Here is a 24,381-nt window from a genome sequence, read left to right as displayed (position 1 = left end):
GAATTTCTACTTTGGATTAATGGCCAATCAATTACAGTATCAGTATGCAACAAATATACATATAAATTATTCTATGCTATGAGGGGATTTTCCATTAGAAAAAAAAAAAACCTTCTGAGATATACTAAGAGGAGCTGTGAATATAATTGTAAGGGGTGTAATAAACTGCTGCTGACTTTAATGAAACATTCACCATCATTATACATTACTTGATAGGGCAGATATGAACTGAGGAGATGATAAGAGGAGAGGAGTTATTACCTCCATCATTAAGACCAGGAGAGAAGAATGGGTAAAGTTTCTCAGTGAACTTAACATTAGCATAAGAGTAGAGATGATACCAACAGTCTGCATCATAAAAGGAGACCAGACCTGCCTCATAATCCACAAACACCCCCACCCTCTGGGGCTTCTCTTTCAGGGAGAGGGGAACTGGGGTACCAACTAGTGCTGCATAAGTCCCATTACGCAGCCATATCGTCCAGTATCCATTCTCAGGGTACAGAGTTATTTTCCCCCTCCTGGTAATGGACTCTCTGGCCACCCCTAAGCTCCACCCAGTCTTCCCCTTGACCTGAACCTCATAGTAGAATTTGCCAGCAGAAAACCCCTGTTTTCCCAAGACACATACAATAGGACTGAACCTTTTGGGGTTGTCAGAGACATTATGTTTTGTGTTGCCATGTCTCACTTGTTTCCCAGCAGCAGACAGGATGAGATAGGCCTGTGCTGTATCAGGATCCAGAGTCACATCCACTAAGACAGAAAATAAGACATGGCAGCTGAAAATGTATTTAATCTGAAACAGAATGATACATGCAAGTGTAATTTGGAGACTATAACCCATGTTACCTGCATGTTCCAAATGGCAATTATTACAGGGAGACGACACTGGGCACATAACTGAAGCGTTCCGTTTACAACGTTGTAAAAAAAAAAAAAAAGCATATGCACTGCTCTCGTCTGGTGTAGCCAGTTCCATTGATCATAGTGAAAACTTATCGTTGCAGCAGACGCAACGTGAACAAAACACTTCAGTAACGCTTCACGTGCCCAGTGTAGCCTTCCTGTTAGTCCTAATGTGTGCTATTAAAACCCCATTATCTTGCTGTGAGCTTCTTGATAAGCACATTTAGTTTGGTCCGGGTTGCCTAATACCTTCAGTGATTTCTAGTGGCGTGGCAAAGTTATCTCTGATTCACAAAGACAGACGTACTGTACCTGTCTTCTGTTTAGAACAGTGATAACACAGGTGGACACTACTCATTGAAAATAGCCCAAGCACAATAAAAATCCCACACGACATCCTCAGTCAAAGGTTTGTAAATATCTACTCTTTTATGGGTCTTTCTTTTTCTGATTATCTGATGTTGTGGAACAAAACTGAACACGCCTACAGTAATGTCATGTGAGGTTATCTACTGTATTACCGTAAAGAACAACAGAGTAGGCCTTAACAGAGTAACATGTTTTATATTTTAAACTCTTCAAAACAGCCAACCTTTGCTGTGAGGACAGCATTGTATACTTCTGCCATTCTCTCAACCACCTCAGTTAGACACTGGGATTGGTTTCCCATCAGTCCTGAAGGAGTTCTCATACATGTTGAGTACTTGTTGACTGCTTTTCATTCACTCATGTTAATCGATATATTGAAAGAGGACATATAATGCATTAATCAAGTATAGACTAAAAATAGACTCACCCTAGCGGCCAAAAGTATTTTTGCCTAGCGGGATGGTCTAGGGTCGCACCGTTGAGGCCAAGCCTGCGTTCGACTCCAGGCCAGTCGGCCTATTACGTGCAGAGGCAGTTTGAAAGACAACTGTTCATTCCACCCACAGGCTTCAGCTCTGTGAATGGTCCGACCCCAGACTATACATTTCTTTATAGTTTGGCTTGCCAGGCTACAAGTATTGTACTGTGTTCTTTGATGTTAAAATAGTATTCAACTTTGATTTCAACTCAATTGCATTTTTACAAACCCAATTAAAACCTTATATTTAGGCTGGGTATTAAAATGGTCATATGAAGGAGGGCACAACCATGCCTCATGTAGCTTTTTGACTATGCGCAACCTCCCCTAATTCATCAAAACAAAGACAAACATGGTTTCCGTTCTATGTCACCTTTAAGAATCTAATACAATACATTATGTTTTTTAACAGAAAAGAACAAAGTATGTTTGATGAGTCAACAACACAAAATGTGATGATTGTCATAGTTTAAAAGGTACCTGCATGACTTTTAATTCTCTTCATGTCTTGTGATTCTGTGAATGAATAAGAATAATATAGTCAAAGACAAATCTTCTGTATGATTGAGATAGTTGGATTAGAGAGAAGACAAAGTGCAGAGCAAATAACCTTTGTACCTGGAACCATCACTTAGAACTTATGAAATGGTAAGACATACAGAGAGTCTGCATATTGTTTTTCTATGCGTCGCTATTCTCAGTTGTTGCCTGGTTAATGCATGTTGTACAACTCTGTTAAAGCAGACCCGTGCTGTCATATTCTTTTGTCAGAGCCTCTCAACCCCACAGACCCCCACTAGAGCACAAACTAGCAACCTCTCAAAATAGAGACATACATGGCTGAAAGTGTTGGCACCCCAAGCTAAAGTTGACTAAAAAGAGGAATATAAAATCATCTTTTGGACATTGATCTTAATGCCTTAAGTAAAAAAATGAGGATAAATCCAACCTTTAAGGACACCAATCTTTGTGAATGAATATATAAATACATACAGCGCCCTCCACAATTATTGGCACCCCTGGTTAAGATGTGTTCTTTAGCTTCTGATAAATTCATTTTTTTTTTCCAAATAATATAGGACCACAATGAAAAGAAGTGTAAAATCCAACCTTTAATACAAGTGCATTTATTTAGAAGGAAAAAAATCCCACATTAAGAAATAATTATTTTACATCAAATCATGATGTGTGCCACAATTATTGGCACCCCTGATGTAAATGCTTTGTACAACCCCCTTTTGCTAATAAAACAGCACCTAATCTTGTCTTATAATGTTTCACAAGATTAGAGAAAACAGAAAGAGGGATCTTCGACCATTCCTCTTTGCACAAAATCTCCAAATCATCCAACGACCTGGGTTCTCTCCTCTGCACTCTCCTCTTCAACTCAACCCACAGGTTTTCAATGGGGTTGAGGTCTGGGAACTGAGATGGCCATGGTAGGAGCTTGATACGGTGTCTGGTGAACCATTTCTGTGTAGACTTGGCCATATTTTTAGGGTCATTATCTTGCTGAAAGACCCAGTGACGATCCATCTTCAGCTTTCGGGCAGAGGCCACCAGATTTTGATTTAAAATGTCCTGGTATTTCAAAGCATTCATGATGCCATGCACCCTAACAAGGTTCCCAGGCCCTTTGGAAGAGAAACAGGCCCACAGCATCACCGATCCTCCCCCATACTTCACAGTGGGCATGAGGTGCTGTTCTGCATACTCATCTTTTTGTTACGCCAGACCCACTAAGAGTGTTTGTTGCCAAAAAGCTCTGACTTTGTCTCATCTGACCAAAGCACACGGTCCCAGTTGAAGGCCCAGTACCGCTCCAGACGTTTGTGCTTATGATTTTGAGTGAGAATTACTAATTAAATGTTCCTACATACTCTGATTGACTTTGTAAACTACTGTAGAAATGACAGAAATGACAGAAATACTTTAATTACATTTATTTCTTAGAAATTGTTAGGGGTGCCAATAATTGTGGAACAGGTGATTTTATGAAGAATAGTTATTTCTTAATGTGGGATTTTTTTTTCCTTCTAAATAAATGCACTTGTATTAAAGGTTGGATTTTACACTTTTTTTCATTGTGGTCCTATATTATTTGAAAAAAAAAAATAATTTATTAGAAGCTAAAGAACACATCTTAACCAGGGGTGCCAATAATTGTGGAGGGCGCTGAAAATGTTTTTCCTTAAAATACTAGGGTCATAAGCATTGGCACCCCTATGTTAACCCTATGTGCTCAATTCCCATAGAGGCATGCAGCTTTTTATTTTTAAAGGCCACTTATTTCATGGATCTAGGATACTATGCATCCTGATAAAGCTCCCTTGGTCTTTAGAACTAAAATTGGCCCACATCATCACACACCCTTCACCATACCTAGAGATTGGCATGGTGTTTTGTTCAGTTTTGTTCAGTTAGCCTATTAGCCTGTTTGATGCTCATTGAGCTCAATGCAAGTCACATAATAATGTAAAACCCTTTGTTATGTGACTTGCCATTTTTAAAGCCATATCAACATTAAGATTACTTTATTATATCCCAAGTTTGTTGTGGACAAACAGGCTGCTACATCACATAACACCAGAAAGTGCTGACAGTGCAAAGTGCCTACATACATGCATACATTGCATTACAGTAGCCTACAGGAAACCTCTGCTGACGGCCTGAAGTCAACAGGTTAACAGAGAGTGGAATAAATGAGAATTTGTACCGGTTCAAATACCTTTTCTTATTTTTAACTGGATTGTTGTAACGTCTGCCAGAAGATAGCAGTTCATATTCTGGGTTTCAGACATGAGAGGGATCTGCAATAGCTTTTATGGCCGGATGTGTACTCCTCACCATTGCATCTGGTCTACTGTAGGCCTAAGATGGGGTGTTCATGAACTATCTATTTTTTTTTTTCTAACAACAGCCTGTTCTAGAGACGGAAATGCCTCTTTGTTATGAGTAAGTTATGGCAGTTTTGGGGAAGGCTTTTTTTCACCCATCACTACCAAAAACAGAGGGCAGTCAGGTCAAAGTCCATTTGAACAGGTCAGCCAAAAATTCAAAGTAAAAAAACCTCAGAAAGAGAAAGATTAAAAAAAAAAAAGTTTTTCCAAGAAGTGGCTCAAGTTAAAGGGATTATCCGGAGTAAAATGTACTTTAGATCAATTTACGGATGATTTGGAGTAGATATGTTGAGTTGACATCAAATCATGTCATTCTGATGTGTTTTGACAAAGTTCGATTTTACCGTTTTTAGCCAAAACTTGTTAGCCTGGAAGTGAACGGGGCAGGTCCTTTCGCTGCTACAAAACGCTATTTTTATACCTCTTCTACTGTTCCAAACAACATTACACTTACGTGGTAGTGAGTAGAGGGTCCCTAAAGCCAAAATCGAAGTATCCCCAGGTCTTTATGTGGTCGGATAGAGAATCCAGAATGAATTTAATCGAGTCAGTACCTTTCCGGAAATGTTGCTGAAGTGTTTCTCAGCTGCAGCAGCGACATTTCCGGAAAGGTACTACATGATTTGATGTCAACTCAACGTATGTACTCCCAATCATCCGTAAATTCATCTAAAGTGCATTTTACTCTGGAAAATCCCTTTAAGCGTACACTTACCGCACGGGTGGCACACAAAATAACTCAACAAAGGCACTAACATACACATGCTCTTTAAATACCCTGACTCATTGGCCCCAGCCGTGGCGCAACTGGCTGGGGCACCTGCACCGCACGCCGGCGACCCGGGTTGGATTCCCGCCCCGTGGTCCTTTCCGGATCCCACCCCTCCTCTCTCTCCCACTCGCTTCCTGTCATTCTCTCTACTGTCCTGTCCAATTAAAGGCATAAAAAGCCCAAAAAATAACCTTAAAAAAAAAAATACCCTGACTCATTAACAATCACAGAGTATCACTCAAACACACGAGCAGAGGAACTGTCCAAAAATGAGAAACAGACAAAAATTGTACAAATGAGGATATCTAGTGGCAAAAGGCAGTAACTGCAACTGAAAACTCCCTGGGGCCTGACAGCGAGAGTGTTATTTTAGGGCCTCAAAAAACCTGTTTGGTCTCTACTTCTCCTGCTAGTGCTCTTCTGAGCATGAACATCCTTGGGTCTCCTGCTCATCTATTCTATCACTCTCTCTGGCTCTTTCCTTCCCATTTCTCTCACTCGTTCATTCCAGGGTTGGTTTTCTTCTATAACTCATGCATTCAAGTTTCTGGTGGAGGCTTCATATAAGCCAGCCTGGGCTTACTGCCTCTTCCTGCACTGAATTGGTATTTGTTTTCTTCTTTGTACTCTCTGACTAAGCGCTAAATAAAAAAGTAAAAGTAAAAAAAGTAATCTCCATCACAAGACTGAAGAACTGGTCTTCTTTGCCAGGCCTTCATAACAGTTGTTCTCAACTTGGGATCCTTACTGATTGACCAAAGTAATTGCAATCTGGGGTGCCACTCAACTCTTTGTATATGCACTTGTAATCTCTTGTCTTGACTATTGTGCCTAATATCAGCTAACAACTAGGGCTAGTATGGCCCCGCTGTCACTCCAGCCCCAGCTAGTGGCGTATAATTGTAGGCTTTGTGGATAATTGTGGAGCTCTGTAGGCCCTATGGCTTTAACATTGCTCGCTTTGTGCATGCTCTATTCTGTCCTTAAAACACCCCTAAAGGTTAGTTTTTTAAAGTGTGCAGCTCACAGAGTGGTTACTGGTCTTCAACGATCGTGGTCGAACAGAGAGTCCAGAATGAATTTAATCGAGTCAGTACCTTTCCTGAAATGTCGCTGTTGCAGCTGGCAACGCTTCAACAACATTATAATAACATTTCTGGAAATGTACGGACTCGATTAAATTCATTCTCGACTCTCTATCCGACCACATAAAGACGTGGGGATACTTCGGTTTGGCTAAAAACGGTGACCTCGAACTTTCTCAAAATACATCTGAATGACGTGATTTTGGTGTCAACTCAACGTATGTACTCCCAATAGTCCGAAAATTTAATTTAAAGTGCATTTCACTCCGGATTATCCCTTTAAGTTTAGAGTGTAGCACATAAGCATACAGTAGCCTATGTGTGCATCATTTAAAGTGGTTACAGAAGTATAGAGCAAGCAATATATCATTAATGTTTGACAGTGCCTATATCTTGCTAACTTTTACAGGCAGGGCTTGAATAGCCTACTATGTTGCGACCAATGGCAAAGCTAAATTTGAAGGAAACTATCTTCTGTTAATAGGGAGGGAAAGTGAAAACCAGCGCCCCAAGTGGTTGCGTTCCAATCGAAGAGCAGCTCCAATGTTAAAGGGATATTCCGCCATTTTTGGAAATACGCTCATTTTCCACCTCCCCTCGAGCAAAATAATCGATATTTACCTTGTTCCCGTTCATCCAGCCATTCTGTGAGTCTGGCGATACAACTTTTAGCTTCAGCCTAGCATAGATCATTGAATTGGTTTAGACCATTAGCTTCTCGCCTGCTAGCTTCATGTTTAAAAGTGACTAAGATTTCTGGTAATTTTCTCATTTAAAACGTGTCTCCTCTCAAGCTAGAAAGTGCAATAAGACCAACTGAAAATGAAACCTGGCGTTTTTCTAGGCTGATTTGACATGGAACTACACTCTCATCTGGCGTAATAATCAAGGCAACTTGCACACTACTGGCACTACTACTGCTTGTTGTCTATGGGGACTATTTTCAGATGCTGCGTACGATATCACTGCGCCTATGGTACGTTTGGAAGTTGCCTCGATTATTACGCCAGATGAGAGTGTAGTTCCATGTCAAATCAGCCTAGAAAAACGGCAGGTTTCATTTTCAGTTGGTCTTATTGCACTTTCTAACTTGAGAGGAGACACGTTTTAAATGGGAAAATTACCAGAAATCTTAGTCACTTTTAAACATGAAGCTAGCAGGCGAGAAGCTAATGGTCTAATCCAATTCAATGATCTATGCTAGGCTGAAGCTAAAAGTTGTATCGCCAGACTCACAGAATGGCTGGATGAACGGGAACAAGGTAAATATCGATTGTTTTGCTCGAGGGGAGGTGGAAAATTAGCGTATTTCCAAAAATGGCGGAATATCCCTTTAAGTCCCATAGACCGACTTTTCAAAAAAATACTACGCAGCTATACCAGCGATCTTATCCACCAAAAATATTTTTCAGTCTGCATACTGTAGTAATCTACTAACTGTGAAAATATCAGACCCTATTTCGCCTTATTTTAAAAAACCGTAATTGCTCGTTTCATTTCATAAATGGACTACAACTTCAAGTGACGTGACACCCTTCGACGACGTTACTCACCTAGCATGGTTTGTTTATTAGCCTGTTAGCTAGTTGGTTAGTTAGTAGACAATCACACTTACTGCCAGCTCTTGTGTGAGTAGGAGCACAACACAAGTTATCCCAACATAAAGGTAATTACCACGCGGTTTACATCGCTCTCTGTTATTACAAAAATATGATAAGCCAGTTAAGCAAATTGCCGTTTTGATCAGTTGGAGATGAAGCGCCCAAACTGGTGATGTCAAATGCTACTGTAGCTAGCTACTGTAGTTCGTTATCACCATGTTACAAACAAACTCAAAACAATTAAACTGATCCTAAAAAATAAAGTATGACCACTAGAAGCAATAGAGCTGACCTACATGCATGGCATATTGAAGGCATTTAACTAACTTCCCATCGTGGGCCGAGATACATTTTTTCTAAAAGAAAATCCCATCCACTCCCGCTAGCCTCTAGGAACGCAACCACCAGATGACGATGAGATTACTTTCCCTCCCTATGTGTCAGCAGATGAGACAGGACGTGAGTGCCACCACCCTTCCACTAAGCAGAACCAGCACATTTGCTTTGAGAAACTCTGGCTGGCTAGTCTCTACCCTGAACAGATGTGAAATACAATGAGCTGAGAAAGTTGACGCTCTATTTACAAAAGGCTGTAGTTTCTGGTTAATCTGCAAAAAATAATTTCTATCAAAAACCTTGCAGATATTCTCTCTGAGATCAAGGCAGATATTTCTTTGGATGTCTTCACTTATTGTGATGTTCAAGTCCCATGTCAGTGATTATTTTTTCATGCATGCAGTGTGTGGCTTGGAGTCAGATGTCGGTCGGCTTGCCTGGATTGAAGTTTATAGTTTCTGTCCAAAATTGCATGAAAATGGCACTCACCAAGTTTGCGAAGACGTGACTGTAGTTCATCTCGCTCACCAGCCAGGGCACTGATGTTGGTTTCCAGCAGAGATTTCTCAGCACTCAAAGTTCTTTCTCTTGCCTGTATGTCCATTCTCTCTAATCAAGTTGTTATTACGGCTCTCTAACTGGCCTTTCTCTTCAGTCAGGCTGTTGAACCTAAACTGTAGCTGTTCCTTCTCTCCAATCAAGTTTCCATTACGGATCACTAACTGGCCTTTCTCTTCAGTCAGTTTGTTGTACCTAAACTGTAACTGTTTATCCTCTCTAATCAAGTTGTTTTTTAGAATCTCTAACTGGCCTTTCTCTTCAGTCAGATTGTTGTAGCTAAACTGTAAATGGCTTGTCTCCTGCGTCTTAATGCACAGCCCTATGATGGCAGCCAAAAGGAGAACACACAGCATCCCAAGAAACACCACAGCCAGTTTGTAGGGACCTGAGGAGAACATCACATATAGTATGAGAATATTTTGCGTAGAACAATAGAATATAAAGAGACTGACAGAACAATGTACTGTATACTTACGATGATTTTGACCCCCAGAACGATCCTGGATCTCGCTGTGCTTCAGTCTTTGCTGAGACCTTTTTGGAACTGCATTCATATATATATTTTCTGTGTTGTTGCATGATCTTATATTAATACTGGAAGAATCTGGATCTTCATAAATGTCGTCAGACATGTTTGTTTCTTTCTGTTATCTGGTCAATGTGGAGTGTGAACAGAGTGAGAGTTTAACTGTGCTGCAGGGCATGTCTAATATCTAAAGAGGAAGTCTTAAGTGTGGTGTACAGCAAAGGAAAAGTAAAAATAAAAGTGCAGTCTTTCTCATGGGGAGTATAAAGATGTACCGCATAGTGGTACACATTATGACCACTGCTCAGTTCTGCACGTTCTCTCCACAAAAATAAATGTTGCTTGTCAACTGTCAATTGTGCAGTTTATATGCATATACATTATGTCCTACTCTTGCTGCTCATGTGTAAGAGTAAGAGATATATGTGTTCATGTGTGAGTTTGCTTTTGTGTATAAGAGTGTGTCAAAAAAATCTTCCCAATATTAAGACACAAGAACCACAAACAAGTAGTATAGTTTTCAGCAACGACTCCCGGCCGAGAGGAGAGAGTGACCAGAGAGGAGAAGTCTCCCCTCTCCAAAGCAGTCTCTGAGCTCTTCGACACAAGAAGGTTCTTTTATTAAAGAAAAGCACAGAGTAGAGCAAAACAAGTCAGCATGACCTTGGTCGAAACCTCCCTAAATTCTTCCTCTCGCTCATCCCTAGTTTCTTATCTGCAGGTGCATAGCGTTCCTGTGAGGCTCCCATGTGAAACTGTGTATAACAACTTTGAACACACATATATGAAAGTGTGGATTATAACTTTGACGCACACAAGTGAAGTTCATAATGATAAATATGTTTTATGTATTTCTTTGTCAGAGTGTATGTGTGTGTGTGTGTGTGTGTGTGTGTGTGGATGCACGTGTGTTTCTGTGCATGTGTGTGTACGTGTGAGTGTGACAGTATCATTATTAACTGCAACCCTTCGCTTAGTTGCACCATCTGCAGGCCGATGGGTGTACACTGTACAGTCACTAAATGTACACATAAATGAATATATTTTATAGCCCCCCATAGATGAAATTCCACAAAACTTGGCATACTCCCAGAGGATGTCAGGTTAAAGGTCCCATATTATGCTATTTTTCCAGAAGTTAAAATGGGTCTATGAGTTCCAGAAAACATGTTCCTGAAGTTGTTTGCTGGAAATAACTTGTAGGAAAACATTATTACCCACTTATAATATCCTCTAATTCAGGCCCTTTCAGAGTGTGCCGTTTCTGCTGCACATTACATATTTATGAGCTGCTGCTCATTTAGACACGCCCCACTAATTAACTGTTAACTTGGTCATTATGTGCCCAATCAACAGATGCCTCCCACCTGGCCATCTTGGATTTGCTTCATACTTTGTCAATAATGCTAAATATTACCCAGCACCTACTGTGCAAAGTTTTAACCTTGCATCCATATTATTTTCTTTATTATAATGAATTAAATTCAACGTTATCGTCATTGGGGAGAATAAAAGTAAAGACAACAAGTAGAATATTTTCTTTTCAACACCCAAGTGTGTTTGAAGTTGGACTACTTTCTACTGTTCGCATGATGAGAGGCTGGTCACTTTGAAGTTATTTTACAAATATCAATTACCTATTGAAATTCACAGCCATATATCAGCCACTACAAATCAAAACGCATTGAAATAACACATGAACTAAGGAATAAAATTGATATTTGAGAAAAAATGTTCTAAATGTCTTATAGAATCTGCTATAACTATTTGAAGACTTAAGACATCATAGTGATGATGCTGATCATCACAATTATAGCTTAACTGATTTTGTCGCAAGAGTAGCTTTACATGCTAGACTTCTCCATCATGGTGACCCATCTCATAGCCACACCCACACTCACAGTTTGCATTGCCCCAACCAAACAATCATCACCCAACCAACAGAACCAGTTAAGATACATTTTAAGATTCAAATTGTTGTTATACTGATCATTTAGATATTTGTTCATCTAAATTATATAATATAAGATGTGAAGAGCTTGTGTACAGTGGCTTGTTTATGTTGGCACACCCTCTCATCACCCTCATGAAGAAGTCTAGCATGCAATGTCAAGAGCTCCACGTCTCCTCTTGAAGATCTAGATTAGCCTACTGTAATTGAAGCCTGTAAATAAACGAATGTGTGATTACAGCTATTGATGCTGAAAGTCTTCACCTTCTGAACTAACTGATAACTGCAAATTGCACATCCCCGTATCTTCCATAACTTTTATTAGGCTACAACAATGTTACACATCACTATACTTAGAACTACATTTTCTCAAACGAACTTAGTTATATCAAAATAAGACTAGGGGCTTCTAAATATGCCTACACTGACTAAATGGCATTAGCGTTCATAATGTAAACAGGTGTAAACAATCTTCAGATTCAGGTGGATTCAATCATCAATCAGATTCATTTCAATCAAAACAAAAATGTCCATGTAAACGTGGCTATTGACAGCTAGTCATCTAGCTGGCTAATCTCCAATGTAAAACGATTAGCTTGCTAGCTAACTGTAACTGTTATCTCACTTAGTTGTAGGTAATACATTTGTATTACAAGTGATGGAATTATAATTAGTCCCAAGAACACACAGATAACTCTTACACCAACCTTATTTTGTGCCTTTTATTCATGTTCAAAGATCCCCACTCACTTCGATGCACCTCCATTGAATTCCATTGTATGCAAAAGTTATCGAAATCTAGACGCACCCTAGCGGCAGGAATTGCAATTTGCAGAGTTTATTGAAGTGGGTCTGGCTCATTAGGCAATCCAAACGTAATCATTCCCTAAAAGGACGTGGTGGGTGGGAATATTTAAATGTTTATACTTGTGACGTGTAAAACCTTGACGATTTTGAACAGCTCACCTTGAGGGCTGAAGGCAGGATGCATTCAGAAACACCTATCTCACTCAAAACAGCATGGATCGTTTTTTCCCCAAGTTTTTATGTGTGTGGAAGCACCAGAGACACACAATAACACATCAAATCCCAACAAAAGTGATTTTTTCATAATATGGGACCTTTAATCATACAAATACAATTTGGTGCAATTCATAACATTTCGTCTGAAGATAGGGGTGATTTAAACAATATAATATTGCATTTTTATTGCAAATCACAAATGACTGGTTAGAAGCTAAGTTGGTACCAACTTGAGACCAACATACCATAAACCAGGCATCACCCTTGAGATTCAATTGGCCACCCCAGGTGCCACCCCAAAATCCTAGTAAAGTAGTTACTATAACTAGAAATGCAATTCCAAGGAATTACCAGTGCATGAAAATGCAAAAATAGATAGATAATGTAGATATGGTTACTAAGGTGTAGCTAGGGTAAACATGGTGGTTGCATAGTTTACAGAGTGTTGATAGTGTGAAGGTAGACAGTTTAAAGATGAAACATTCCAGTTCTAACTTAACTAATGATTTATATTCATGTTAAAATGTTGATTAGCTAACTTAGCTAATGATTTCTAGCAGTTACGTAAAAAATGCTAATTATGCTAGCAATGCTAACTTTACTAACAATTCTAACCAGGTTGATTAGCTAACTTAACCGATGATTTCTAGCAGTAATGCTAAAATGCTAACTATGCTAACAATGCTACATTTGCTAACAATGCTAACCAGGTTGATTAGCTAACTAAGGTGATGATTTTTTGCAGTGATGCTAAAAATGCTAACTATGTTAACAATGCTAACTATGCTAAAAATGCTAACCAGGTTGATTAGCTAACTTAGCTAATCATTTTTAGCAGTTATGTTAAAAATGCTAACTATGCTAACAATGCTAACTATGCTAACCATGCTAACTAGCTAACTTGCTAGTGAGGACTTTTATTTTGAAACATTTGTTGCTAGGGTATCCATGGTGGCCACTATCAGGAAACAAGAAGTTACTGCAGTATAATGATGTTGGTTGCTATGGAAACGGTCATAAACGCTTAATTTTAATGGTTGCTATGTTGGTTGCTAGGTACATGGAGGTTTCATATAGTTGACCGGAGGCATGGCTGATGATAACTGACAGTGGGAATGGTTGAACAGTTAAATAGATTAGTAGTTTCAATGGTTAAATGATTTAATAGTGTATTATTGCAGTGAGGACTTTTATTTTGAAACAGTTGTGGACAGAGGAAACAGTTTAACAGGTATATGTAGTCTTCATAGAGAATGTATGCTTAAAGCCTGAGAGAGAGAGAGAGCTGCTGCAGCTGGCCTGGCCACCTGGCAGAAGATTCTAATTGCCCTATTATGATGTCATAATCACAATGTTAAGTCTATGGGGAAATTGTCATTTTAATTTATTAATAGTTAAAAAAGTATAAAAGTTACAAAGTTGAAAAATACAAAGCCCGGATGGCCTAAGTAAGACCTACGCAGCGCAGTTTGAATGAAGTTTCTACGTTAAACGGTTGAAGCTCCATTAAGTGCGTTAGAAGAAGAAGAATAATAACTAGAAAATGTAATTCCATGGAAGGAATTACCATTGCATGTAAATGCAAAAAGGTTGATGTGTAAAACATTGGATTAGTTAAAAAGACAATGATACATTAAATAAATAACAATAACCCAATTACAGTCCCAGTGTTTTGACAGCAAAATTGGACCGAATAGCGAAGTTGTGCCTATCATGAATATGATAAACTCATAAGCATTTTTTTGCTGATGTAAAAGTTAATAGCAGTTAATATTAATAGCCTTGATTATACATTATGCAAGTGAAGGGTGTATGTAAATACTGTAGTAGTCTAATGAATTTAGCTAACTCTTTATTAACCTTTATGTCTGACAATTAAACATTAAACCGCCATACGCGCAGTTTACCTTGAGATTATCCACTTTTAGTTATATCACTGTTTTATTAATACCATATTAGCCCTATCTTGATCAACAAACTTGAATTGTTTATCAATGTCTTATTTATACTGTTTGTCATTATCATGTTTAGAAAACAACATTAAAAACCATTTTGAAATTAATGCTACTATAAGTATTTAGTAAGGTATTAGATATATTTAAGCTGTTGTCATGACTTACACAATAACATTTTCATATATCCAAAATGGTTTATTGGAAATGTCAATAAAAACAGAAAATCAGAAATCAGAAATCAGAAAAACTTTATTATCTGAAATGAAATTATCTTCAGTGTAGCTCAACAATATCAACAACAAGGACACAAAGACCACAGACAAACTGACACAAAGAAACAGCATTCCTGAAATAGTGGAAAGTGGCTGGTGCAATCAATCAATACTGTATGTGCAATAAATAAATAATACATAATAAAATGGGCATCTAAAATAAGGGAGTGTGTGTGTGTGTGTTTGTGTGTGTGTGGGTGGGGGGGGGGGGTCAATAAATACATGTAAAAATGTATATATACTGTACATTGTTTGCAAACGAGGCAATGACCATGTTGCATGTGTAGTTACAAATTTATCAACTAATAGTTATGTAATGGATTAGCTTAAAGAGAAACTATGCAGGATTGTCGATTTCATCTCCTGTTTTGCTTTCGCTTTTCGTTTTCGCTCGTTTTATGCTTTTATGCTTTATGCTTATGCTTTTATTTAGGCTATATACTGTATATATTTATAAGTATATCTTAACTAAAAACTTATTTTTTCTTTTGACCATAAATATAACTATTGTATATCCTCACTCAAAATGTTCAGTTTATTTTATATCAGATTTTGTTTTCATTCTGTAGTTAACTCTTAACATACAGTATAATAGGTTACAGCAAGACAGGTGGTGAATTCAATGATCAAGTTAAAATACAAAATACAGGATCATGGTAACTGTAGTATGTTTGAAGGACACCTGAATGGGCACAATGCTGGGGATCAGAAATGAAGATATTGTCCAACAGTGTATTTTTCTCAGTGGTTGCGGTGGTTATTAGATTTGTGAACCCTCTAGACTGGAACAACTCAAAGATTGGTTTCCTTCCATTGGCCAGCAGGTCCTCGTTGAAATCCCCACAGACAATAACAGGGCCATCAGCTATGACATGTAATGAGTCCAACAGATGACAGAGATTTCGCATGAATACGTTTGTGCTGTAATCTGGTGGTCTATATATCACTGCAATTAGTGCTGGAACTGGGGTCGTCACTTTCACTACCAGGAATTCAAGGTCAGTTACACCCTGTATGTATGGCACATGATGGGCTTGAACATGGCTTTTCACAAACACAGCAACTCCCCCACCATTCTTCTGTGCTAGATGAGAAAGAGTAGAGTATGACATGTGTCTGTTGCGCTTATACATACGATAGTTCTCCAACTGGATGTTTTCTGGGACAAATGTGCCAAAAAGGTGTGTCTCAGTAAAACACAGTATATCTGCAAGGCACATTTCATGGTGTTTCTTGACATCCTCAATATGAGCTGACAGTCCCTCTGTGTTATGGTGAATAAGTGTCAGACCTGATGATGAACTGTTTGATTGAACATGGTGGAGAAGGGGCATAGCATTTCCAAAATCTGCTCTCGGCATACTTTCCACAGAGATTGATATTTCTGGATCTGAGTAAATCTTTTTTTCGTCAAAATCAATTATGCGCAGTCCATGCAATGAGGTAGTTCTGCTTAGACCCACATATGCCATACCTGGTTCAAAGATTCGGTGCAATGACACAACGGCTGAGGCACGAGACATTCCCTGGCATTTGTGAATGGTCACACTATAGCATAAAGAAATCCCAAACATAAATCTAATGACACCTTTTTTGCTCAGACGTTCCTCCATTCTTTCAATATACACCAGGTTGTCTGATCTGCCCGGGACTTTGTTGCGATGTCTCTGGCCTGCGTTTGGATCATCTAGTTCAATGCCTATCATCTTCACATCTGTTTTGCCATTTTGGACCTGGTAAACGATTTTGCCAATCTTTCCAAATGAGCCATTCACGAGTCCATCTTCTACATCTATGTTTCTGATGAGCATCACTCGGGCACCCTCAGTAATTTGCAGTCTATCAGGTAGATCTCCTTTACGTCCTTCAAAGGGTGCTTTCTGCCTCTCCATACGGCCAGTTTGAGGATCTTTTCTGTAGTCATGGGCTTCAACATTGACCAATTCTGAGAATAGACCAGAGATGGTGTCTGCATTGTGTTTATTCACTTCTTTGTTTGTAGCAAAAACATGTAGGACGTCTTTGGGACAATTCTCAGCTTGACATATGGCCTGGGAAAGTAGAGATCTGTCTGCTTCAGTCAATGGCTCATCCTTGCGTTTCACTCTGATTCTGTTCAGCAGCTCAGCAAATGGCACATCATCTTTTTGGCGCATTATTTCTGTGAGAGTGACCATTTGGAAGTGATCCTTCCAGAAATCAATAACATGATCCTCGTATACGCAGAGTGGTTTAGCTTTACCTGGCGCAGGGAGTTGGTAAAAATCGCCAACGACTAGCACATTCACACCACCAAATGCCTTTCTACTCCCTTTTATTTCTTGTAACCTCCAATTGACATATGCAAAGAGTGGTTTTGATACCATGGACACTTCATCAATGATAATAATCTCAATGCTGGATAAGGTTGCTCTCAATTCATCCAGACAGTTTCCAAGGCACTGGTAAGGTGGCTTAAGGCTTCTTGGCAGTTTCAGTACAGAATGCAGTGTCTTGCCTGATATGTTAAAAGCTGCTGTGCCAGTAAATGCTGTGAGAAGGACAGTGGGCATGGACATGTCTCTTTCCTCTGTGATGCGGGGTAACTTGCGGAGTATCTTTGATGCCTCTGTGTAGATGCATTTGATGAGGTGAGATTTACCAGTTCCTGCTCCACCAGTTACAAAGTACAAAAATTGTTCAGCACTCTGTCCACACACACGTCTCATGCACCACTTACGCACTGTATAGAATATGGATGCTTGCATTTGATTTAGATTTTGGTACATGTTTCGGACAACAGTGGGGTCTATTTGAGGAGCCTCAAACATTGGTACCTCACTTCCTCTGCTTGTGGTACTTGTGCTGTATTCCGGAATATCATCTTGTTCATTGATATTGTCTGAGGTTATTTCCTCGCGCTCTGAAATGCACTCAAGGCGAAGAAGCTCTGTCTCAGGAGCGAGGGTTGTCCATGCATCCTCTACAGGCCCATTTTCTTCCAAACTCTCCATGGCTTTCTCGATGGCCTCACTATTTTTTTCAAACTGTGATCTTCTCTCTTTCACAATAGAAAATACATTCTCTGGATCGTCTTTTCCAGGAAGCCTTACAGAACCTGTTTTGTAAAATGACTCGTACGTTGGAAAACCTCTAGGTTTCAACTGTGAATCTGATCGGTAAGGGAGGTACAGTTTGAGCAACGTGCCATAGAATTTCTCTGGAGTTTTTGTCTCCGAAAATCGGGCGTATCTGATGATGGCAGTTCTACCAGTTCGCTTCTGGATAAATCCCATCTCATTCTGGAGAGGTAAAACTTTCTTTCCTTGTTTTTGCCTTCCGTACGCCACTCTGTATGTGGAAGCAAACTCAGCCAAACACATTGTTGTAAACTCTTCAGTATCGGGCCTGTTTTTGTATTTGTCTGCCAATCCAGACATCCAAACATTCTCTGACTCTGGAATTCTGTCATTCAAAAACCTTAAAGGGACGCTCATTTTCAAAGCATTGTCATCCGTGGGTATAAATATCACATTTCGTGTGCAAGATTTCAGTTTCAAGCAACAGCCTCTTGAACACTGACTTCTCTGTTTTTGGAGTATGCTTGCATGATCTGTTTCATTTCGTCACAATCAGATGTAGTGGATTGAGAGGTGTCCGAGACAACTCGTTTCAGATACTCACTCATCTCATGTTCAGCTTTGGAGATATACGACAAGATGTACAACAGACAGGAGTAAGGGTTTAGGATGAACTGAATATCCATGTTTGCATTCCATGCCCTCAGCAAATGTGGGTTGTAGCCATTTATCCAGCAGTCTTTTGGTTTACGCTTCATCACCAGTGTACTAGACGTTGTTAATGAACTGACACAGTTTAAGTATTCTTCATAGTTTAAGTTGCATTGTGCAAGTAGCTGTGGAATGCTTTCACATGATGTTGTTGGATCATTCAGTAATTCCCACACAGGCTTCAGTTTTCTTTTGGCATCTTCAGGAGACATGTAGGGACGGTCACAATCTGTCTCATCTTCAGGTGACATGAAGGCATGGTCACAATCTGCCTCATCTTCAGATTCATTCACATGCTCAGCTGGCATTGGTCGTGTTATGAATGTCTTCTCTACCGGCTGTTTAGGAAATCCAAAACGACAGTGCTTATTTCCCTTCTTACATGACTTGGAGTGCCGTTTGCTGTGGGTCTGCACTTCTGTAACTATTTTAAAAAGCTCAGGGTCTGTGTTTGGATCAGGCAGCTGGCATGTTATGTACTTGTCAACAAATTCACACACTCTCTCATCTGGGTCCTCCTCAAATACAGGTGCATTCTTACACCAAACCAACATATGTATATGTGGTGAGCCTCTAGCTTGATACTCCACCCGGAAAAAGTAGTCAACAACCTCGCCAATGGCCTGTGCTGGTGACAGGATCAGGTGTCTGAGTAGTGCATCAACACGTTTGTCAAACATGCGCATGGTGGTGACAGGGTTGCTACGCAATATCTCACATTTTGAGGCCCAGTCAAGCTCAGAAAAGTCAACATGCTCTCCTTGCTGTGCCTTTATTGTTTGTATGACCTCTGGCCATCTCATTTCGGCAGCACTAAATGTACAGAAGAATGTTGGGGTACCCAGCTGTCGAAGCATTGCAAAGAGGTCTCTGAGAGTCTTTTCCCAGTATGCAGGTGTCCCCCTCAAAGGCTGCATGAACCGTGTTGCATGTCTGCTTTGCACCAATTTCTCAACCTCCCGTTTGTCTTGTAACATTCTTGCTGTTATTTTGCGTCCATCTCTGGTCATGGGTTTTCCTTTACGGAGTTGAATCGACATAGAAGACTTGGCCAAATGCATTTCTGTGACAAACTGTGCAAAGAAAATGTAATTGGAGTCGAGAGCGAATCGATTGTCAACAGAAAAAAGACGTGCATTGAAGTATCTGCTTGGCGATAATTTGCTGAGTCTATGTGTTTCATCTAAAGTGTTTGTTCCGGTGGGGAACTGCACAGGGAAAGCCATTGCCTCTAGTTTAGGAACTCTGAAAAAACTCACTGGCCTGTTTCCTTCAGCTGGTGCCACAGTGAATATGCCCTCTCCAAATGTCATAATTTCCTGTGCAATATCAGCTGGCTGTAAGCATGAATCTATTGAGCAACTACCATTCTGCTGACTTGTACCCTGCTCACTGTTGGGTGAATCTTGGTCATCGTTTAACTCCTGGTTTTCAATATTGTGCTGATTGTCTTCAATATTTCTCTCCAAAGGTCCCATTTCAGTCATGTCACAGTCGTCCAATGCATCTGTTTCCATCACACTGAGCTCATCATTGATGTCATTCTCATCTGTCATGCCACTCATTCTGTCCTCAAAGACCAGTGTATCATCATTTATACTTATATCCCTGTATTCAGAATGAATCTCTTTCAGTTTTGATAAGGCGTGTAATACTTTGGTCATGTCAACAGTCTGGAACTGGTAATGCCCTGTGTAGGTCATTCTTCTTTTCAACTTCACTTTCAAAAGCTGCGACTGGCTACTGGGCCTCGGCAAAGCATTGACCGTTGATTGTACCTCTGAGGGAACACATACAACTCCACCATGTATTAATTTCTGTTGGCCTTTGGGGAGACTGATTATTTTCGCAAATGGTATGTACTTTGCTATTAGGTGCCTCTCAAGTATATTCATATTGCTTAGTTCTGGGGGAATTGGTGAGAGTTCTAACATATTGATGACAGCAATCGGTGGCATTTTTCCTATTTTCAAGTTCTCATGGCAGCTATAACAAATCCACTCTATCTTTTTTTCGGGTGAACAACAAGATTCAAGGGAACTGCACTGATCGCTACACGTGTGTACATATTTCCCTGTCAAGCATCTCTTCACCATGTCTGGGTTCCTTTGATAAGATTCATGATTGCACTTTCTCACCTGATTATAAAACAAAGCTCTGTGACATACTGTGCACACATGAGTAGGGCCGTTCTGTACAGCCATTCTGAAAGATGCAATACTTGAATGCAAAAGGGGGCTTTCTGTCGGTGTTGACTGAGTAGGCCTAGTGTCTTGCTCAGAACGATGTGATCTGATCTGATGGTACTTGCGCTGTATATGTAAAGCACAACGCATTTTATGAAGAATTCTCTGGTCATTGACAGATTTATTTCTCTGTAGATAACGATAATATCTGAAATGGGGATCATTTCTGTATCTTTCAGTAAATGTTTCTCTCTTTTTTTGTCTGTAATTAAGGACGTGTGCATAATGGCTTCTCATGGCCAATTTCTGCCTTGAGCGGAAATCACTTTGTGAATAACGCTGCTTAATGTAAGCTTGTTGCTTCAAACGGTAATTTTCATCACAGTTGTAATGGTGCTTCATGTAAGCTTGTTGCTTCAGACGGTAATTTTCATCATGGTTGTAACGGCGCTTTATATAAGCTTGTTGCTTTGATCTGAAAATGAGATCCTGAGCGTAACGACTAGTGATGTATGCTTTCTTTTGCAATTTATAGGTAGGGTCATGCATGTATTGGCGTCTGTGGTGACTTTTCTTACGCTGATTGTATTCAATGTTGTTTGCATATCTGTTTCTTGCATACTCCAGCTTTTTTGCCCGGTTCTTTTCATAATACTTTTGATGTTTTGCCCTATTCTTCTCTTTGCATGACATTTTTCTTTGACATTTCAAAGCTTTACTTGAACTTTCCTCTCTACTATCTTTGTTACGTTTACATTTAGTTGACGAAACAGTAGGCTGCACATTGTTATTAATGGTGTCTGTCTGTTCATTGTGGATAGTTGACGATACAGTAGGCAGCACATTGTTGTTACTGGTGTTCGTCTGTTCATTGTCGATAGTTGGCGATACAGTAGGCTGTTCATTGTGGATAGTCCTATCAGATGTGAACGATACTGGCATCAACTCATAAATCCATTCATCACTTGAATCAACCAGGGCCCAGAACAAAAGCAGCCGGTCTACCATATCTGTAAAATTACTAAAGGTCAACATTGCTGCAGTACCATTCTCAACTTGGAGTCCATGAGCTGTCCTACTGTGAGGATCAAACCACCCATATCTCTCACAGTTATCTTTAAACAACGCAATCGTAAGACTTCCTACAGTTAGTAATGCATAGTTGACATCATTTGATAAACAATGCAGTCTGTCAGCGAGCTTTAAGAAGTCTGCAAGATCAGGTCTCTCTTGTCTAAGATAACCATACCGCGATAGGTTCTTGTGAACATGATAGACCTCTCCGTAGATTTCAACACTGTCAGGTAGCTCATCCATAGCTAAATGAGCTGGTGCCATATTGCCACCTCTGCTTAACGTTATATGTACATCACTATACATTGAGTTACCTCTCTGCAAAGCGTAGTCAAGATCATCACGATTCAGCACAGATCTGTGATGAAGAACTGCAAGAAATGTCAAGGAGTTGCATGTGCACTGCTTGTTGGCATTAACACCATACCTGTTATGAGCTTGGCTATGTGATGCCATTACACAGAAAATGCCATTCTGTTCCATCTCCCTTTGGGCAACACTGACCTCTTCTCTGATCTCCAACTCATGTTGTGTAAATGAAGACTGACCGGTTGTTTCAACTTCAGTGAGGGCCAACTTTTGCCATCGTCTTTTTTGAGCTTGTGAACGGCGGCCTTTTCTTGGCATGCTTGCTTCAAAATAATATTTGTACTAATATGCTGTACTATGCAACTGAATGTATTGGACAAGTGTGTAGGCTGAGTGACCGTATACTCAAAATACTATAATATATATATACAAACACACACTATACAATACAAAATGGGTAGGCTATCCAAAAGTCAGCTTTACAAATTACTTACAGTATTGTTAGATTACATAGGCCAACAGTATACTTGAAAACCACTTACTAGTTTAGAATATATGATAGTCAGTACAAATAAAATGTAAATTGAATACTGATCAATATCCTTTGTTTTAATACATGTGCTTGGGCCCAGAAATGAAATGGTACTTTCGAAACAGCAGCACAATGACACTCCAGAATACACAATGAAGATACAGAATAATTTAATGGTCAGGGAGAGATCAGACGGTCAACAGAGTTAACAGAGGTCTTCGTTAATGGTATTTGATGTAGATGTTAAAATCTTAAATCCTCACACAGTTCAGGTCTAAAAGCAGAGGTTTAACAACACAGCTAAATTTCACAGATTTCACAACAGTCTCAGAGTATGAATCTCAGTATCAATCTCAGTATCAAATCTCAGTATCAATCTCAGTATCAATCTCAGTATCAATCTCAGAATCAATCTCAGTATATCTCAGTATATCTCAGAATCAATCTCAGTATATCTCAGTATATCTCAGTATATCTCAGTATATCTCAGTATATCTCAGTATATCTCAGTATCAATCTCTCAGTATATCTCAGTATATCTCAGTATATCTCAGTATATCTCAGTATATCTCAGTATATCTCAGTATGTCTCAGTATGTCTCAGTATGTCTCAGTATGTCTCAGTCTCAATCTCAGTATCAATCTCAGTATCAATCTCAGTATCAATCTCCGTATGTGCTCTGATATGTGCTCTGATATGTGCCCAGCTTTTGTCTCAGATATTGTCTCAGATATGTTTGCAGGTATGTATATTAGTAGGTTATGTTGTTATGTTGTCAGTGTGTGTTGTGCAGACAGACAGGCACCCAGCCACCAAATTGATCTGGTCTGGTCTGGAACAAGCCTGAAAGACAAAAGCCAACAAACAAGTTAAACACTTCTACAGTACCAAAAACAAAGAATGCCTACAATTGTTCATAAGAACTTAAATATCTAAAAGTAATGTTGTTGCACCATCAAGCTGTAGTGGTAGTTCAATATACTACAACATTTCATTGCCTCTTCATTGCTCAGTAAACAAAGCACAATTCTGTGTATAATTCATTTCAGTTTAAGGCAGGTGTTGATGTAAAGATGTAGGTCAGCGAGATGAGCAAGGCAAGGGCAAAACTAGCTTAAACAGCTTGCTAGGTCTGTCAGTCACATTATTTTCACTGATCACAATACACAAACAATGAGTGGGAGAATGGTAATGAAAAAGCAGCTTTAGGTCAGGCCAATTACATACTTGTGGGAGCACTCTAAGACTAAAATAATTTGTTTAGAGAGTTTAGATACTTTATTGATCACCAAGGGGAAACTAATTATGCGCCACTGACAAAGTATAGACAAACAACACAGTAGGTCTAGGTGTTAAAGGTGAAAATATTTTTTTTACTTCATACCTGAAATTCAAGTCTGCAACACACACCCAATGAAGACGTGAATGGAAAGAGTCTTGAAAGTCTTGAAAGTCTTGAAAAAGACTATTACTCTGTGCTGTAAACAAAGACATGTGAGAAATTGTAACATTTGTTGTAATATTGCAATGAAACATTACATTATAGTTCAAACAAAATTGGCATGCAGTATTTCTGAAGCTGCCACAAACTGGGACCACATTCCCATCAAAGATGATTCTCTGGTGGCAAATTTGAGGCGAGGCCAGTTAACAAACTATCATGTAATTGAGCTATTGATCCTAAATATTTTGTTTAACAAGCTGAATGAGATGTAATGCGGATATAGTAATAATATATCTAATAATTAACTTCTTAACATACACCTTCATT

General features: G+C 39.4%; 1 protein-coding gene across 1 annotated transcript; it reads right to left on the bottom strand.

Annotated features, from left to right (window-relative positions):
- Positions 1-205: 205 nt before the first annotated feature.
- On the bottom strand, positions 206-20,073 carry LOC134060517 (tripartite motif-containing protein 5-like). The gene is made up of 3 exons (XM_062517247.1): positions 19,893-20,073; positions 16,327-16,980; positions 206-756 (listed from the first exon to the last, which is right to left on the bottom strand). The coding sequence occupies exons 1-3, from the start codon at positions 20,071-20,073 to the stop codon at positions 206-208; spliced, it is 1,386 nt and encodes a 461-aa protein (XP_062373231.1).
- Positions 20,074-24,381: the final 4,308 nt, after the last annotated feature.

Source organism: Sardina pilchardus, chromosome 16 (genome assembly GCF_963854185.1).
Source record: "Sardina pilchardus chromosome 16, fSarPil1.1, whole genome shotgun sequence".
NCBI classification, from domain to species: Eukaryota; Metazoa; Chordata; class Actinopteri; order Clupeiformes; family Clupeidae; genus Sardina; species Sardina pilchardus.
Note: the sequence above shows the minus strand (reverse complement) of the source record. Positions and strands in the feature narration are given on the sequence as shown.